The sequence below is a fragment of the Mesoplodon densirostris genome, chromosome 8 (genome assembly GCF_025265405.1).
Source record: "Mesoplodon densirostris isolate mMesDen1 chromosome 8, mMesDen1 primary haplotype, whole genome shotgun sequence".
Classification (NCBI taxonomy): domain Eukaryota; kingdom Metazoa; phylum Chordata; class Mammalia; order Artiodactyla; family Ziphiidae; genus Mesoplodon; species Mesoplodon densirostris.
The window spans coordinates 97,013,513-97,032,847 of record NC_082668.1 but is presented as its reverse complement, the minus strand read 5'-3'; the positions used below and the strand labels follow the sequence as shown (position 1 = coordinate 97,032,847).

The following is a 19,335-nucleotide window of genomic DNA, read 5'->3' as shown; positions in this document are numbered from 1 at the left end:
CAAGAACTCTTAGAGCTCTAAAAGATTCTGTGACTCTGAATACTGTGTCTTTGCCGATAGGATAAAATTAAATAATTTTATCTATTAATGTCCCAAATGATGGCTTAACATTAAATGGATATTTTACTTGCTAGCTATATTAGACAACTGGTGTCCGTAGCCCTTAGCACTGAAGTACACATACAAATTTTATATTTGTGTATGCTTATGGGCCCCAAGCTAAAAGTATAACATTTATACTGTTGCATTGTTTTGTTTATTTGTTGAATTGTTTGGTTTATTGAGATTATCATAAGTGTACATGATAGGACATTTATACTTCTAATAAATGTTTCTCAACATGTCTTAATATATGTTATGCCATTTTAAAAAATGTTTCTCCTACCAAATTGCTACTCAGAGGTAAACAGTATGGTCTGCAAAAAGAACTAACACCATACCACGTAGGTAATTTTTATGGTAATTTTTGCTTCCTTTTGCATTCACTACAGTCAATGGATTTGTATTAATCTGACTGGGCTTTTTCTGTTTTGATTTTTAGAACTGAACAATATTTTGGGAGTCCAAGTGACATGGCTTCTACTGCAGAACACATCAGAGACAGGATGAAACTAGTTAGTCTCAAAAGGCAGCAGCTGAGACATCCCGAAATGATGACTACAGAGAGCTAATAGCTGCCTTCTTCCCGGAGATCTGCAGTTCATAATCCCGCATGTCGTTGGCATACTGCAGCATCAGCTACACTATGTTAAGATGCATTTCACAGCCAGGATAAGCCTCATTTCTTTCTATTACACACTTCTCTCCACGTGTTAACATCTTGTAACTACCAAGGCAGAATTATTTAACATGCTTTGAGACCATAGACTCCAAGTATCTTAAAAGAAGGAACTGTAAACATTGCACTGAAAACTTGCTTTAAAGCTTTACCTGACCTGTCAGTTTGTAGATGAATAACTGATAATAAGCTTTGAATGGTGCTAATAAGAGTTTAGAAATTCTCTCTATAAAAAATGGTTGCCCTTCCTCCCCAAGTGATGTAGTAAATTTAGACTATAGTTAAACTGTTATTAGTAGATAGTGGTGTCCTCAAAATTTTACTTTGTAATTCTCCTTCAAAATTGATTATTTTTATTGTGTCAGTATGAAGAAAACCTTCAGAATTTTGATATATCATATTCATTAAAAAACATTTTCCTATTTGTATTGATAATGTATAAAAGTTGTTTGTGCTTAATAAAAGGCTTCTTTTAAACATCTTATTTAATTTGGTGGTTATATCTATTTCCAAACATGAGTGCCTTATTTAAAAGGGCATTCTTAGCATTGTGAGGATGGTTTAGTATTTGTCTTTTTCATGTTGGTTGCATGTATTTTAGCCAGGATATTTATATGTAAGCATGTGTATATAATAAATAAGCATGTTTTATCATGAAAAATTATTGTGAAGAACAATTTAGATCTTTAAGAACTTATGAATAATGGAATACTATTTCTCATTTTTCTCTTCTTCAACTTGAAAAATGTTATCCAAATTATTAACTACCCTGAAGATATTTTGTTTCTGGGGGAGGAGGGCTGGGAAAGAAGGCCTACATAGTTACTTAAGTGTAATCCTTTATATCAGAGTAATCTTTCAGGAACTAAAATAGCAATTGTTAATAAAATTTTATTTCTCAAGATAGACTAGAAGCAAGATTCTGAAGTAGTATGATAACAAAAATTGTACAACTCTTTTAGAAATAAAATTTATAAAATGTTAGTGCTTTTAAGTTTATATTAAGTTTAAATGGTAAAAACATAATTTTTTGTTAATTTTTATTTCAGAAAATGTTTTTGAGAAAGATTAAAAATAATTTGTAGTCTGTGATCAATACAAAATTATGCAAAGAATTGTATGCTGGTTCCTTTCATTGTCTACAGAAATGCTCGTGTATCTTCTAATGCAAAAAGCTCCCTCTGAGCCTGCTGGTTTCTCCAGCCTTCTTCACTGCCAGACATCTTGGAGAAATCCATATCCATTGACCCTGCACCCTCATCACTCACTGCTCAGCACCTTGCAGTCTGGTTTTACACAGACCAGCAATGCAGTGGTTCTCAATGGGCTCCCAGTTACCGAATTGAATGACTTTTTTTCTCAGTCTGCATCCCTTATCCTTCTTTGCCTCTGCAGCATTTATACCATTGAGCAACCTTTCCTAGACAGTGTCTCCTCCCTTGAAGATGTTATCCTCTGCTGTAACTGAGTCCAGTCACATAACTCTTACTTAAAATGCATCTACTAAAATGTGCTCTCTCTGATTCTGTCTTCAGAATGCTTCTGGAAGTATCTCATCCTTAGGGTTTCTATTTTATCCCAGTGTCCTGGGTTACATATCTGGTCCAAAATTCTAAGCCTGTACTTTCAGTTACCTACTTGACATTCCAACCTAGGTGAAGTTATTTATCATATTTTCCACCTTTCGCCTCTTGGAGTAATTTTGGTAAAAAATGCAGCCTTTTTTAAATAATCAGACATGCCAGAAAATCTGGGGCCACATTCAGCTGTTCCCTCTCATGCTGCCACTGCTCTGAGAACATCCAGGAAGGTTTTTCTATATTCGATAATCCTCAGTCTTTTAGGGCTTAACTTTTGTGAGTGTAAACGTTTGTGTTTCTTTATTTCAGTCTTCATGATGGTGCTAACCACGCGCTACAGTTCTTTATGTCTGTACCTGCTACATTATAAGCTCTTTTTTTTTTTTTTTGAAGATGTTGGGGGTAGGAGTTAATTAATTAATCTATTTTTGCTGTGTTGGGTCTTCGTTTGTGTGCGAGGGCTTTCTGTAGTTGTGGCAAGCGGGGGCCACTCTTCATCGCGGTGCGCGGGCCTCTCACTATCGTGGCCTCTCTTGTTGCAGAGCACAGGCTCCAGACGCGCAGGCTCAGTAGTTGTGGCTCACGGGCCTAGTTGCTCCGCGGCATGTGGAGTCCTCCCAGAACAGGGCTCGAACCCGTGTCCCCTGCATTAGCAGGCAGATTCTCAACCACTGCGCCACCAGGGAAGCCCCATTATAAGCTCTTTTGAGGGAAGGAATCTTTTGGGCCTGACTTCTCCTGTTCCCAGCCTTTTGCTCATGCATAATAGTTTCTCAGTTCCCCTGTATGTGAATGGTCTGTTGTAAGCATTAGCAATAATCCCTCTTGTATTGTAGTCTGAAGTATGTTTTAAACAGATTTCCTAAAGTTAGAACTGACTTATGAGTGAATCTATTCATCAGGAAGTCATTTGGTATTTTAAGTACTGGCTAATTTAGATACTTAGTTGTATTCAATATCTATTTCTCCTACTGAATTTCACAGAATTCGAATGTTTTTATTAAGACTTTGCCAGAAAGGAATTTGTAAGTAAAGAGACTCTTTAGTTCTACCATCAACTCGCCTACTGATTGTCAAATGAGTTAATTTTATATGCCTTAAGCTATCCAGTCTACAGCAAGAGTGAAATAAGGCACATCTGGAAATATTTGTAATTTGAGTAGCTCAAATGAAGATGAATATGTTTTTATCACATAATAAATATTGTTGCTTTTCATTTGTAACTTTGCTGCTACTTTCTATTTGTGTATCCATATACACATAGACAGTTATGAATGAAAACCCAACAGTGTCCTAATGTGATTTTTTTCATAGGGTCATAGTTCACTTGGAATACCTGTGAAGGAAGTGACTGCAGTCTGTTTGAAATGACAAGTTCTTTGTACATCATAAATTAACATTAGCCCCGCAGATATAACGGAGAAAGAACCATCATTTCTAATTGGTATATGCTACAACTTTCCACATTACTTTAGCTCATCTCAGGGAACTATTGAAATGTTAATTGGGCCAGCTTCATTTTGTTTTGTTTTTTTCCTTTTGTCTTCATGTCGTGTATTTGTTCCCGTGTAAGCTCCATATCTAAGGATAGTTTTGGCCTCTGTTCTTCACATATGTCTAACCCGGCAGAGTTACGATATGTGAAGATGATAACTTCATTTCAGATGAAATTGACTTTATTCCCAGTCCACATTGTGGTGACCTTGTTCTACTATGGTAACTCATTGGTCATGTTGCTGAAACTGCTCAGCCTGCCAGCTAAGATATCAATGGCAGTTCTAGACTTCCTTGCTGTGTAGAAGGTTGGATATTTCTCTCACTTCACAGGCCTTTAAATTGGCCAGTGCTCCAAAGCGTTACCTAGTATTAACGTGTTTGTTGTTTGTTTCATTACCCTGTCAGTTCATGTGTGGGGTGTGCTATTTAGTGTATTATTATTATAGTTAGTGCATTCTCCTTAATGTGAACGTGACAGTTACTTTTCTGATGGTGCTGAGTAAATCATACATAAACCCACTGTAACAAATGTCATGATTGATTGTGAACCTGTCTCACTGTACCATCTGCATTTGGAGAAAGAATTCAGAATTCTCTACTACACTGTAAGTTCTCTGCCAGAGTTTGGAAATTACTGTGTACTTTTCCCGTCCTCACAGGACCATAATAAAATACTGTGGTTACTAAAAACCAAGCATACTATAATTGCTAAAGTCCTCCCCATCTTGAGCCTATTGAAAACGGTAGAGGAAATTAACATCGGTAAATATCATCAATGACAAGAGTTCTATGATTGGGGTGTCTTTGCTTAAACCTTGAAAGGAAAAAATCTCTAGGATTAAGAAGATGGGCTGGAACATAGCTGACCAGTTAACCTAACTAGCAAACTTAACCAGTGTTAACTTTCAGTTCTAAAAATAAAAAGCTCCAGATGGGAGTGGAAAATACGCTCTTGGTATGTAGGGCAATGAATACCTTGATGAGGCAAAATGAAGCACAGATGTAACACCTGACATTACTTGACTTTAGTCAAGTATGCTACAGTAAATCTAGTTTTAGCTGAGATACATGAATAATGGCAAGAATAGTAGAGGAAGGATCATAAAGGCTAAAATAAGAACTATAGTGAATATAATGCAAAGAGTTTGGAGTTTAAATACCTGACTTCAAAGTCTGGCTTTGCCATTTACTGACCTTGGTAAAAAAAAATCACTAAATTTCTCTGGATCTGTAAAATAGAGAAATATCAAATAATTTTAAGAATGAAGTACAATCATGTTAAAGTATTGAAAGCCAAAATGTCATTCAAAGTGGAAGGTATTATCTTTTCAGAATAGAAAATGGAGCATTCTTTAACCTTGCTCTTGTCACAGATGGCAAGCATGGGGTCTTGGGGTAAAGGGAACCTTGTCTGCTCACCTCCCAACGCTCCGTTTCCCTCCATTCTATACACTGAAAATGCCAAGGGTGGGGTCAGTGAGCTTGGCAGTAAATAGCAAGCCTTTTAAATCTGACAAATTAACTCTTTTATGACAGGATGATAGGCCAGCCAGATGGAGGACAAATGAGGAGTATCATCTACTTTGAGGTTGACAGGACACGGCACAGTTCCATCAATCAGTAAGAAAGTAAGTAAACATCATACTCAGGATCTTAGTGAGGCAGCAGCAACCTATAGAAACAAGAGCATGAATCTGACCACCGTTAGTGCTGCTACAGTTAGACGAGTAATCCTGGTAACCTTGGGCAGTGATAATAACAGAAAAAGACTGCTCCTGTAATAGAGGCTGAGAGAACAAAGGGTGCTCCATGAGATAGCATAAATAAGGGGGAATGTTTAAGACTGAAAAGCCACCTAGATATGATGCTGAATAACATGACCGTAATATTTTAAAGCAGACTTGAAAGCATGTCAAAACTAGTCCGTGTGCTTCAAGAAAAAGCAGAGCCTGTACTAGAACATGAAGAACTTAAGAGATCACAGGAAAGCCACAACCATGACTACGTAGTGTGAAAGCAGTAAGTAAAATTTTAAAAGAAGATTATTTTTGTTAGAAAACTCTTAGGAGGCAATACACATAATACCCACGTATCATGATAACGGCAATTCTTAGCAAATAACTAAAAATAGTTACCAGCTTTAGGTATTATGAGCAGCGTTGTTATGGATCCAAGGCATGTAGAAAACTATTTCTGTCAAAAGGCTAAATTCTGAAGTCATTCTTGGTGAATCTCAAGGTGCCACTTTAGAAGTATTTACAAGTCAAATGCCATCTCTTTAGGGTGTCCCCAAATGTGTTGCTCCCTGAAGAGACAGGAGGATGGTTCAGATGTCCTTCCATTCAGAAAAAGAGACCTGTTCACTATGATCAAGCCTCACATCACATTTTGGTTCTACACATCTCTTCTATTATTGTTACCCTGGTTGTTTTAGAAGTCAGTAAAAAAGTCTGTGCTTGGTTTTTCCCTTAATGTTTTTTCATCTTAACTCTTATGTTAGTCTACACAGCCAACAAACTTGCTCAGAATATACTATCAATGTATGTATTATTTTTATTAAAGTATGAGGAGATCGAAGTATCACTTTGACAATTTTCAGTCAGCATAGATTTGAAAACTGATTGCTCACCTCACACTCAGGAATATCCTTTCACAAACGCTTAAGTTTCTAAGTTGACACTGTTTGGATGAATTTGATGGTTATGTTGCTATGAGATCAATGATGAAATTCTCAGTGACATTATTTGGCAAGCATTGCAACCTGGATTTTTTCCCCCAACATTTTATTATAAAATTTTTCAAACATAAAAAAGTTAAGAATTTACAGTGTACTCACCTCCCAGATGCAAGTTAGCATTATGCTTTATCACATACCTATCCATCTATCAATTCATCAATCCAGATTATTTTTGATGCATTTTAAATTGCAGAAATCTACACACTTCCTACTAAATACTTTAGCATACATATCATTAACTAGAATTCAATATTTGCTTACATTTTTACTTTTATGTAAAATTAGCATACAGTGAAATGCATAAATCTTAAGTGTGTATCTGCTGGGTTTTGGCAAATGCATACAGTGCTATCAAGATATAAAATGTTACCAGAAAATTCCCATATGGCTATTCCAGTCAGTCCTTGTTCCCCCCGCCCCCTGTCCCCACAAGCAACCTCTTCTTTATTCTACTGTAAATCAGATTTGTGCATTCTAGATCTTTGTATAAGTAGAGTCACACAGCATGTATTCTTTCTAGAAGGCTTCTTCATTTACTGTGTTTTGGAGATTTATCCATGTGGTTGGGTGTATCAATAGTTTGTTCCTTTTTTATTTCTGAGAAGTATTCCATTCTATGACTATATTACAGTTTATTTATTCACTTTCCTATTTATAAATACTTGGGCAGTTTCCAGAATTGGCAATTATGAATGAAGCTGCTATGATTATTAACGTAAGTCTTATGTGAACATAATCTTTCATTTCTCTTGAGTGAATACCTAGGATTAGAATTTCAGTGTCACAGGGTAGTTTTAAAAGAAACTGCCATACCTTTTTTCATTGTGGTGGTTCTGTGTCCTGGATTTTCACCATATTTTGAATGTGTAAAAAGGTGTAAACTATTTTTATGACCCATATTTGAAGTATTAGAAGTGGGTTTGGGGTAGAAATGGCATTCTTCACGGTTGGCAGTTGGTGTTGAGGGAAGCAAATGCCTGTCTGCCCGAAACAGCTCCCCAAATGGTTCCTATCCCTTGAAAGATTAAAGTACTTACCCAAGCATGGTGATATATTAACTAGAAGAAACATTAGTTTATGTTACTTTTGCCACCCATTTTCAGTAGGTAAAATAAGACTGGTAACTGAACAGAAAAGATTCTGTTCAATGGCGGTAGTAAAGAACATGAACTACTAGTCATTCCCAGGTACAGCAGTGTGAGAGAGAACCATCTGGACAGGAAAATCCCCCAAATGGTGGTCAAGAAACCAGAAAGTGGGGTGGGGAGAATTCTACCTCACAGTTGTGTATAGGGGATAGCTATGTTTTTGCAGGACATTTTAGCCTTTACAAATCATGTTTTCAATATTGTCTTTTTATTCTGTACCACCTAGCTATAGTTATTTCACACCCCAGTGACTTTTATCTCCTTTGTCTTACCCTTCCTGCCTGTTCTGTTACATATAGTGGTTACCTGTATAAGGCTATAAAATTATAATCATACGTATGTTTCCAATGCTTGTGTTCAAAGATATTTATGTATGATTCATCCAGTCTTTCCTATTTGATTTTTAAGGGCTGGGATATTTGGCTTCTACTGTAAATCCTTATAATGTTCCACACACATTGTAAATGTAATAAAAATGTTAAAAACTATAATTCATGGCAACAGATTTTGATATGTATTTCTTTGTATGTTATCACTTTGGACAATAAATTTGGTTTCTGTTAATAAAGATTGTTCATGCCATCTAGGGAGAATTAAGTCATACTAGTCTGTATAACATAATCTGATGAATTCTGCATTTCTGAATCTATTCAAATTAGTTTTTTGGGCTTCCCTGGTGGTGCAGTGGTTGAGAGTCCGCCTGCCGATGCAGGGGACACGGGTTCGTGCCCCGGTCCGGGAGGATCCCACATGCCGTGGAGCGGCTGGGCCCGTGAGCCATGGCCGCTGAGCCTGCGCGTCCGGAGCCTGTGCTCTGCAACGGGAGAGGCCACAACAGTGAGAGGCCTGCGTACCGCAAAAAAAAAAAAAATAGTTTTTTAACTTTAAATTTTTTCTAGCAATATTCTCTGAAATCTTTGATTAAAACAAAAATGTAACTCCTTTATTCTGAAATAATCTGGACTCTTAGAAGACAGAGGCTAAGCACACTTTCCCTTGTGCTTCTCCTTCCCTTGTCAATAGCCCCCATCCTACCTTCCCACAAGCTTGGCACAGAAACTCAGGGCTTTCTCTAAATCCTACTTTGTCAGAAATTGCTAGGTTCTTATCATGGTAGGTAGTAGTTAAATTTCTTTTGTTCCTACCAAGAAGTCCTTTTTTTTTTTTAATTTTTATCTTTGACTGTGTTGGGTCTTGGTTGTGGCGCATGGGCTCTTCACTGCAGCTCACGGGCTTTTCTCTAGTTGTGGTGTCCTGGTTTTCTCTTCTCTAGTTGTGGTGCGCAGGCTCCAGGGTACGTGGGCTCTGTAGTTTGCAGCAAGCAGACTCTCTAGTTGAGGTGTGCGAGCTCAGTAGTTGTGCCGTGCAGGCTTAGTTACCCTGGGGCATGTGGCATCTTAGTTCCCTGACCAGGGATCGAACCCACGTCCCCTGCATTGGAAGGTGGATTCTTTGCCACTGGACCACTAGGGAAGTCCCTCAAGGAGTCCATTTTTAAGACTGAAAAGGTGAATATGTATTTGGGGCTGGGGAATGCATATTAGAACAAAGTTAGCTGTGTTTAAAAATAACACAATTAATCATATTATGCTATACATAGTAGCAGCTCCAGAATGGCTACCAGGAATTTAGAGTTGCCAGAATTTGGAAGTTAGCATGCCTTATACCTTGTCCAATGAATTTAAGTACATTTGAGTGACAGTCCAACATACAAGCAGAATATGTGTATGAAAAAGAATGTACCTTTATTATTAATATTTTCATTTTACTAGTTACAGTATCCACCCTCATCTCTAGATTTCCCATTAGTCACATGTATCCACAAAGTTGTTCCACCTTCTGCATAAAATCTACCCAAAAGTATTCTCATAAGCATAAACTCTTATGTGAAAGTTAAAATAAGCACAAGAAATACCCAGTTTTTGCCAGGACCAAGAGGAAGAGAATTACAGTGATAGGAAGAAGTCAAAAAAAGTATCTAAAAAACAATAGGTGGAAAAACTGGAAAATAAGTGAACAATAAGCATAAAAGTTAGTTTGTAACCACGATTAAATAAAGTGTAATGGTTAGTAAATCATACTCCCTTATTAAATAGCCTTGCACTGCACCAAACTGTAACTTAGCTACCTTTGGAATTTTAACTTCCACTTAAAGAGTCTAATCTTGAAAAGATTTAATTATAAATATGTTTATAAGAATAAAAAATTGCAAAGAATCCAAAGGTTTGAATAAGTTTATTCTGTAAGGTTAGAGTATTATGTTGTTGTTACAGAAGTATGTTTTTTGAAATTGGTAAAAGTCTATTGAAAGATACTTATGGTATATTACTGGGTGAAAACATGCAGGCTCCAAAACTATAAAAATATTATTCCATTTTAAAAATAAAAATAACTTTTTAGAACTTATCTTTGAGGTGTGGAATTAATAGGTCATCATAATTTTCTTATGTTTGTTACTTTTATTTTCTGATTTTTTTTGTTAAAATGGGTATTTTTAAAGAGCTTTTAAATATTAAACGTCTAGCAAGTATTAGTAAGTATATTCTGAAATATCTGTTGCAACAAAGGTGAAGTAGGAAAAAAATATGAAAATCTGGGGGGATAGAATTTTAAAACTCAATATACCTTTTTTATTTTCAAAATTCTACAAAAAGTAAATCTCATTGAAGTCTTAATACCTCAGATATGTAGAAGATAACATCATGGGTTTAAATACCTTGAGAAAACAATGTGCATTTAAATCTGCTTACATGCCTCTCTTCAGGTCTATTTCAAACAAATTATTTTGTATAGGACAAAGATCCATTTTAAGAATGGGTAAGCAAAGAAAATACTCTGAAGATTTCAATGGTAACTCTGTTGCTGCAGGTTGATGCTAATGAAGCCATGCCTGTATTGGAAGGGTCAAGTACCTCAATCCCAGGATGATGCGTTCCTCCAAATCCCTGAAGATAAGTAATATTGCCAGTGTCTATCCTTAGTAAAAATAAAGTCTGGGAGGGAACATGAAAGAGTCAGCAGCAACTTTTGACTTTCTTGTCTTTCTAATCTGTTTTATTCTTGTATCTAGAATACTCTCAGAATAGGACTATTTGCTCTACCCATTTGTCTACACAGTTGAATCTTCGGGGAAGTCCTGTAGTGATGACAGGACCAGGCTTTCCTAGAGTATTCTTTTAGAACTGGGGACATATTTTCCCACCAAAACGATTAAAATGCAATTGGTCTTCTTTAGCTACATTGTGGATTAAGCAAGTTACTCTGTTGGATGACCTAGAAACTTAGTTAGTATTAATATCATTGTATGTTGCAATTTATGAACAACTGACCTACCAGTAAATTTTTAGAACATATCTCATTCATTAGTTGGAAACTGAGTGATGATTGTGGTCAACTGTCCCTTTTTGCTTTATTCTTTAAAATTCTGTTTAAATATAAGAATAAAGTATAGTTATTGTTTTTAAAAAGTACCCTAGGAAATAGAGAAAAATATTAAAAATTAAAAACTGCCCATAATTTGGCAATGCAGAAAATATACAGTTTATATTTGATGCATTTCCTTTGTATTTTACCTAACAATATTATACAATTATTCAACTATATTTTATGCTTTTTACAATCATTGTAACATAAAAATTTCCCTTTATTAATTTTTTTTCCAGTGCAAGTCAATAGCTGTGTAATATTCAATGATACCATAATTTAACTATTATTACTATTAGGCAAAACATTTTAGTTCATTCCCTCTTTTTCTTTCTTTCTTTCTTTCTTTCTTTCTTAATGCTTTGATAAGTAATGCTGCAGTCAACATTCTTGTATTTAACTGTGATTGCATCTATCCTTGAGATTGCTTCCTTAAAGTGGAAGTATTGGATTGGAATGTATCCATATTTTAGGACTTTTGATAGCTATGATTAAATTGCTTTCCAGAAGCAAATTTATGCTTCCCATCAAAAGCTAGCGTGCCCATTTCACAGCACTCCTTCCATCACGAAGTGTTATTTATTAAAAGTCTTTGCAAATTTTTGAAAGAAGCATTTTATTTTACATTTCTTTAACTGCCAGTGAAGCTGAAAATAATTTAATAATTTGATATCATTTATTGTGTTTCCCGTTGATGATTTGCCTGTTATTATTTTTGTGTACTTTTCCTCTGGAGTCTTAGCCTTTTTTCTTATTTGTTTGTAGAAGTTTTTAAATAATCCTTTATCATACTTGGAGCAGTATTGTTCCTAGTTTGTCATTTTTTTTAATCTCTATGAATTTTGGTGATGTTAGTATGTTTATTTTTATGGTGAAATCTATTAACCAGTCTTCTTTTTGATTTCTTACATTGCCTTAAAGCTTAAATCCTGCTCCTTCAGCTTAAATTTTGTTCCTCTTGTACAGTTTTAATTTTTCACTTTTAAATACAAAAGAATTGGCACATTATATGAGATAATGATCTAATATGATAGATTTTTCCAAACATCAAATGTTGTCAACATTACTTATTGAATAATCTATCTCTCCCATTGATTTCTGATACTCCCTTGAAAATAAGTTCTTAAGTTTCCTGGGCCTGCTTCTGGGCTTGCTGTTCTGTCTGCTGATTGGTGTATCTGTTCTTTTGCCAGTACCACACTGCTTTTAGGAGTGCTTTCAAAACGAAACAGAAATCAAAAGTTCTTTTTAATAGCATCACATAGAAGCAGCTCTTTTGTACTGAAAGAATTTTTTTTCATGGCATAAGTAAATGAAGAAAAAAATCCCTGGATGAGTATAGGTGTCATCAGATTTAAAGGAATGAAGAGAAAAGGTTATATGCTTAAAGATGATTAAGACAAAAGAAGAAGGGAAGTGAAGAAGCAGTAGCTGTAGATTGTGTTACTTGAATGGGCACAGTACACAGCATGGAGAGAACAAATTGGTATGCAGAATGCAGAGAAGAAAAAGTATAAGAGAGAAGTACAAAACAGCCAGAAAATAATGAAAATGGAAGGGTAGGAGAAAATGGAGAAACAACATGAAGTTTTGCAAGAAGAAGAGAATAAGGATTGTAGTATTACAATATAAATATATAAAGTATATTTATAGTAGAATATTTCCATATAAAGTGTAAAGCACACATATAACAAGGCCCAACCCATGGGGTATAAATAAAGATGTACAAGAACAGCATGTTATATCAACATTAATGACAGATGAAATAGACTGAAACAAGAACCCAGGTCCCCAGACTAGCAAACCACAACCAGTTCTCTCTTGTGGTCAGATTGATGGTAAAAAGAATTTGCAAGTGTAGCACTTAGCTGGAAATTATTAATATACAGTTGACCCTTGAACAATATGCATGTTAGGGGCACCAACCCTCTGCTGCAGTTGAAAATCCGCATATAATTTTACAGTTAGCCCTCCATATGTACAGTTCCACATCTGTGGATTCAACCAAGTGCTGACTTTGTAATACTGTAGTACATATTTATTGAAAAAAATCCACGTGTAAGTGGACTCATGTAGTTCAAACCCATGTTGTTTATGGGTTAGCTGTATAAGTTTTCAGTTTGTAAGTATGCTTTGGAGTTATACAAGAGCCAGTGGTTAACAGTCTTGTTTTTGGTGTTGGGTTGACATGAGTTAAGCCATATTAACCTCATAATTTTGGATAAGTTATTTAATGTATCTAGGTCAATTTCCCTAATAAAATGAGATTAACAATAGGAAATACCTGAAAGTGTTTCTCTGGTAATTATATGAAATCATAAACTCTTTAATAAGAGGTTAGCTGGCACATGAGCAGTGCCCTATATTGAAACTTTTTCTCTGTGAGCTTCCTAGACTGCAAATTCCTTGAGGGCAAAGACCCCATGGGTCTCCTTCCCATTGTTTTGCTGGTGCCTAAATCAATGCCTGGAACATCAGAAGTGCTTTGTTGAAAAAATTAATGAATATTTGCATGGAATCTAATATGCCATCAAGTTTTTGTTGTGTTTTGTTTTTAACCCATTTGACCATTTTACAGGGCTTTTCTATAAGGGATACAAGTATGATGATAGGGGAGAGAGAGAGGACAAGACCACAGGTTTGCTTTCTGAGGGTCTACTATCTGAATGTTAAAATGCCATCTTTTCTTGTCAAGAGACTCCTCTCAATGCAGCTTCATCTAAAAGGAGCCATAGTTTAAGTCAGCATCAACTAACACATTAGATTAAGAACCCCCTGATGGGAAATGGTTAATAACCAGGTAAGGGCAGAAGTGGATGGCACTGAGGCAAGGGGCCCATGGTAGGTGGTGTGCAGAGGAGACCAGGAAGGAGCAGAGACTGTGAGGGTGCAAAAACAGACCTCTGCCTTGCAATCCCCCATGAGCTGGCCTGTTTTATTCTGCAAAATTTCCACATCCAAATATACTTAGGAGATGGAATTCTGTGGAGAGATTCTAAATAAAATACACCCTATTCATTATTATTCTGGAGCATACATTCTGAACCAAAAAGCTTCCTTCCAATTCCTTAATCTCAAAGTTCTGTTTTTTTTTTTTTTTTTTTTTTTTTTGCTGTACGCGGGCCTCTCACTGCTGTGGCCTCTCCCGTTGCGGAGCACAGGCTCCGGACACGCAGGCTCAGTGGCCATGGCTCGCGGGCCCAGCCGCTCCGCGGCATGTGGGATCCTCCGGGATCGGGGCACGAACCCGTGTCCCCTGCATCGGCAGGCGGACTCTCAACCACTGCGCCACCAGGGAGGCCCCTCAAAGTTCTGTTTTTAAAGAAATAAGTTTGAATTCATACTTCAGTTTGATTAGAATGTGCCTTTGCTTCAGCCATGTTACTTATCCAGGCCTCCTGACAGCCATGAAGGAGAAAATTAAGGAAACTGTCCAAATACATAACTCATATGTCCTCAAACCTAACCCGTCTGTGGATGCTAATGGTGAGAGGGGATATCACATTGCAGTAATAACTCAAATTTCCTGAGTTGAGTAATAACTCAAATTAACCGTATTATTTGTTCTACCACCTGTTTGACCTGGACTGTTTGGCCCATTCAGTCAAATCTCCCTGTGACCTATGGGTGGCTGGTGATACAGCCAAATCACCCTCCTGTCTTGTCCAGGTATCTACAAACCAAAGTAGACAAAAGTGATTTTAAAAGTAGGAAGAAGAATCTCCTGAACAACCAATGAGTCAAAGAAGAAATCAAGAGGTAAATTTTTTTTTTTTTTTTTTTTTTTTTTGTGGTATGCGGGCCTCTCCCTGTTGTGGCCTCTCCCATTGTGGAGCACAGGCTCTAGACGCGCAGGCTCAGCAACCATGGCACATGGGCCCAGCCGCTCTGTGGCATGTGGGATCCTCCCAGACCGGGACACGAACCCATGTCCCCTGCATCAGCAGGTGGACTCTCAACCACTGTGCCACCAGGGAAGCCCCAAGAGGGGAATTTTAAAATGCCCTAAAAAAAAAAAGTGGAATCACAACGTACCAAAATCTATAGGATACTGCAAAAAACACTTTAAGAAAACTATAGGGCAGTATCCCTGATGAATATAAATGCAAGAGGAGAGGGTTCAAGGTGGCAGCATAGGAAGATCCTGAACTCACCTCCTCCCAATGGACACAACAAGTTATCTACTACATATGGAATAATTCCCTCAGGAAGTTACCTGAAAACTGAATGGCAGAGCCTCCACAACACAGGATAAAAGGACAGCATTGAGACAGGTAGGAGGACTGAGATAAGGTCTCACCAAGGGGAAAAAACCACACCTCAGCCACAGCAGTCCACAATCAGGAGGGATCACAATATTATGGATCTTCTCCATGAGGAGTGAGGGATTCGAGTTCCACACCAGGCATCTCAACCCTTACATCCTGCACCGGAGAAATGAGCCCCCAAAACACGTTTGGCTTTGAAAACCAACAGGGAATATAACCAAGAAAACTATAGACTGCAGAGAATGGAAAACTCACTCTTAAGGGGCCTACCTGCAGACTCACTCAACTTGAAAACCACCACCAAAAAAAAAAAAAAAAAAAAAACCCCACCAGATTGAAAAGTGCATGGATCATAGGTGAAGGGGACACACTTACTAATCTTGAAGCATCTGCTAGAGAGGCAGGAACCAGTTGGAATTCTCCCTGCAGACATTTTTGCAACCTCAGGTTACCTTGCTAATGCAGCACTGGCAGGCAACATTTTGAAATTCTCCCTCTAACCTGTTAGTGCCAGTAGGCATGCCCCACTGATAGCATCACCCACCTCTGCACCTCAGCTAGTCCTCTCAGCCAGCCAACCAGTAGCCCCACCTACCATCAAGTGCAGCAGCCATGGCTGGGCCCCGCAGCTTGTCTGGGAGCCAGCACCACTCACCAGTACATCACAGCAGCAGCTGTGGCTCCACCACAACAAGAAGGCACACAGAGCCCTTAGAGGGGACACCCCTTGAGCACCAGGCTCTGGTGTACAGGCAGGATTGTACCTCTGAGCCCTGCAGGATATCTCCTAAATAAAGCCACTCCTTCAAGACTGGAAGACATTGCTGATTTACTTAATGCACAGAAACAAGCACAGAGAATTACACAAAATGAGAAGACAGAGGAATATGTTACAATAGAAAGAACAAGAGAAAACCTCAGAAAAAAAGACCTAAACAAAATGAAAATAAGCAATTTACCTGATAAAGAGTTCAAAGTTATGGTCGTAAAGATACTCACTAGACTAAGGGGGAAAGTGGATTAACGCAGTGAGAACTACAACAAAGATATAGAAAATATAAGAAAATACCAAACGGAAGTTATAACTGAACTGAATAATACACCAGACTGGTTCAACAGCAGACTGGATGAGGTAGGAGAACAAATCAGCAAGCTGGAAGACAAAGCAATGGAACTCAACCAGATAGAGCGGCAAAATGAAAAAAAGGATTTTAAAAAGCAAAGATACCTTAAGGGACCTTTGGAACAACATCAAGAGGAATAACATTCACATTATAGGGGTTCTAGAAGAAGAGAAAAATGATCAGAAGACTCAGTTGAGGAATTAGTGGCCAAAAACTTTCATAATCTGGGAAAGGAAACAGACATCCAGGTCCAGTAATCCAAGAAAGTTCCAAATTAGATGAACCCAAAGCGAAACACACCAAGACACATTATAATTAAAATGGTAAAAGTTAAGGACAAAGAGAATTGTAAAAGCAGCAAGAGAAAAACAACTTATATACAAGGGAAATCTCATAAGGCTATCAGCAGATTTTTCAGTAGAAACTTTACAGGCCACAAGGGAGTGACATGACATATTCAAAGTGCTGAAAGAACAGTCCAACCAAGAATTCTCTACCCAGCAAGGCTATCATTCAGAATTGAAGGAGAGATAGTTTACCAGATAAGCAAAAGCTAAAGAAGTTCATTACCACTAAACTGGCCTTATAAGAAATGTTGAAGCTAAAAATAAATGGCACTAATTAATAATTAGAAAACATACAGAAGTAAAAATCTCACTGGAAAAGATAAATATATAATAAAGATAGCGGATCAATCACTTTTAATGCAAGCATGAGGCTTAAAAGACAAAATAGTAAAATTAACCAGAATTATAATAATTAGTTAAGGGATGCATGAAATAAAAAGTGTAAAATGTGTCATCAAAAGTATAAAATGTGTGTGGGGGGTAATAAAAAGGTAATGCTTTGGGAAATGTTCAAATTTAAGTTGCTACCAACTTCAAACAGGCTACAATTTACATAGGGTGTTATATATAAACTTCACAGTAACCACAAGGAAAAAAACCTATAGTAAATACACAACAGAAAATGAGAAAGAAATCTAAACATAACACTGAAGAAAACCACCAGAACACAAGAGAAGAGAGAAACAGAAAGGAACTCTGAAAATAGTGAGAAAATAATTAACAAAATGGCAATAAGTATATACCTATCAATAATTACTTTAAGTGTAAATGGACTAAATTCACCAGTCAAAAGATATAGCATGGTTGAATAGATTAAAAAAAACAAGATCCATCTATATGCTGCCTACCAGAGATTCACTTCAGAAGAAAGGACACACACATACTGAAAGTGAAGGAATAGAAAAGATATTCCATGCAAATGGAAATAAGAAGAAAGCTTGAGTACCCATACTCATATCAGACAAAATAGACTTCAAAACAAAGATTTAATAAAAGACAAAGAAGGGCATTACATAATGATAAAGGGGTCAATGCAGCAGAAGATATAACATTTATAAATGTATATGCACTCAACACCAAGATATATAAAGCAAATATTAATGGACTTAAAGGGAGAAATTGAAAGCAATACAATAATGGTAGGGAGCTTTAACACCTCACTTACATCAATAGATAGATCCTTCAGACAGAAAATCAATAAGAAAACATTGGACTTAAATTACACATTAGATCAGATAGACTTAGTAAATATATACAGATCATTCCATCCAAAGACAGAATACATATTCTTCTCAAGTGTACGTAGAATGTTCTCTAGGCTAGATCATGTGTTAGGTCACAGAATAAGTCTCAATAAATTCAAAAAGATTGAAATCATATCAAGCATATTCTGCAACCACAATGATATAAAACTAGAAATCATGAGGGAAAAAAACCCAGGAAAAATCACAAAATAGGAGGTTAATCAACATGCTACTGAACAACCAATGGGTCATCAAAGAAATAAAAGGAGAAATAAAAAAATACGTAGAGACAAATGAAAACAAATTCAGTATACCAAAATCTATGGGATGCAGCAAAAGTGTATCTAAGAGGGAAGTTCAAAACAATACAGGTTGACCTCAAGAAACAAGAAAAATCCCAAATAAACAATTTAACTTTACACCTAGAAGAACTAGAAGAAGAAGAACAAAGAAAGCCCAAAATTATTGGAAGAAAGGGATAATAAAGATCCGAGCAGAAATAGTGAAAAAAATTAGAAAAGCTCAACGAAACTGAGAGCTGCTTTCTTTGAGAAGATAAACAGAATTGACAAACCTTTTGCGAGCCAAACCAAGAAAAAAAAGAGAGGACCCAAATAAATAAAATCAGAAATGAAAGAGGAGAAGTTACAATTGATACCACAGCAATACAAAGAATCACAAAAGAATACTATGAAAAATTATATACCAACAAATTGGGCAATCTAGAATAAATGGATAAATTCCTAGAAATATACATTTTTCCAAAACTGAATCATAAGCGAATAGAAAATCTGAGCAGACCAATTACTAATGTTGAAATTGAATCAGTAATCAAAAATGTCCCAACAAACAGAATTCCAGGACCAGACAGCTTCACAGGAGAATTCTACCAAAGATGTAAAGAAGAGTTAATACCTCTCCTTCTCAAACTATACCAGAAAATTGAAAAGGAGGGAAAGCTTCCAAACACATTTTACAAAGGCAGCATTACCCAGATATCAAGACAAGGACACCACAAAGAAAATTACAGAGCAGTATCCTTGATGAACATAAATGCATAAATCCTCAACAAAACATTAGCAAACCAAAGCCAACAATACATTAAAAGGATTATACACCACCCTCTAGTGGAATTTAAATTCCAAGGATGCAAGGATGTTTCAAGATCTGCAACTCAATCAGTGTGATA

The 19,335-nt window shown here is 36.6% G+C and overlaps 1 protein-coding gene across 3 annotated transcripts in view; it reads left to right on the top strand.

Annotated features, from left to right (window-relative positions):
• Positions 1-1,734, top strand: part of SESTD1 (SEC14 and spectrin domain containing 1) — a 153,440-nt gene extending 151,706 nt beyond the window's left edge. The window contains exon 18 of one of the 3 annotated variants that reach the window (XM_060106080.1): positions 542-1,734. In XM_060106080.1, the coding sequence (XP_059962063.1) occupies positions 542-671 (130 nt within the window). In that variant the 3' untranslated portion in view covers positions 672-1,734. The remainder of the gene's footprint in view (positions 1-541) is intronic. The other 2 variants (XM_060106079.1, XM_060106078.1) reach the window with 2 other exon arrangements.
• The last annotated feature ends 17,601 nt before the right edge of the window (positions 1,735-19,335 follow it).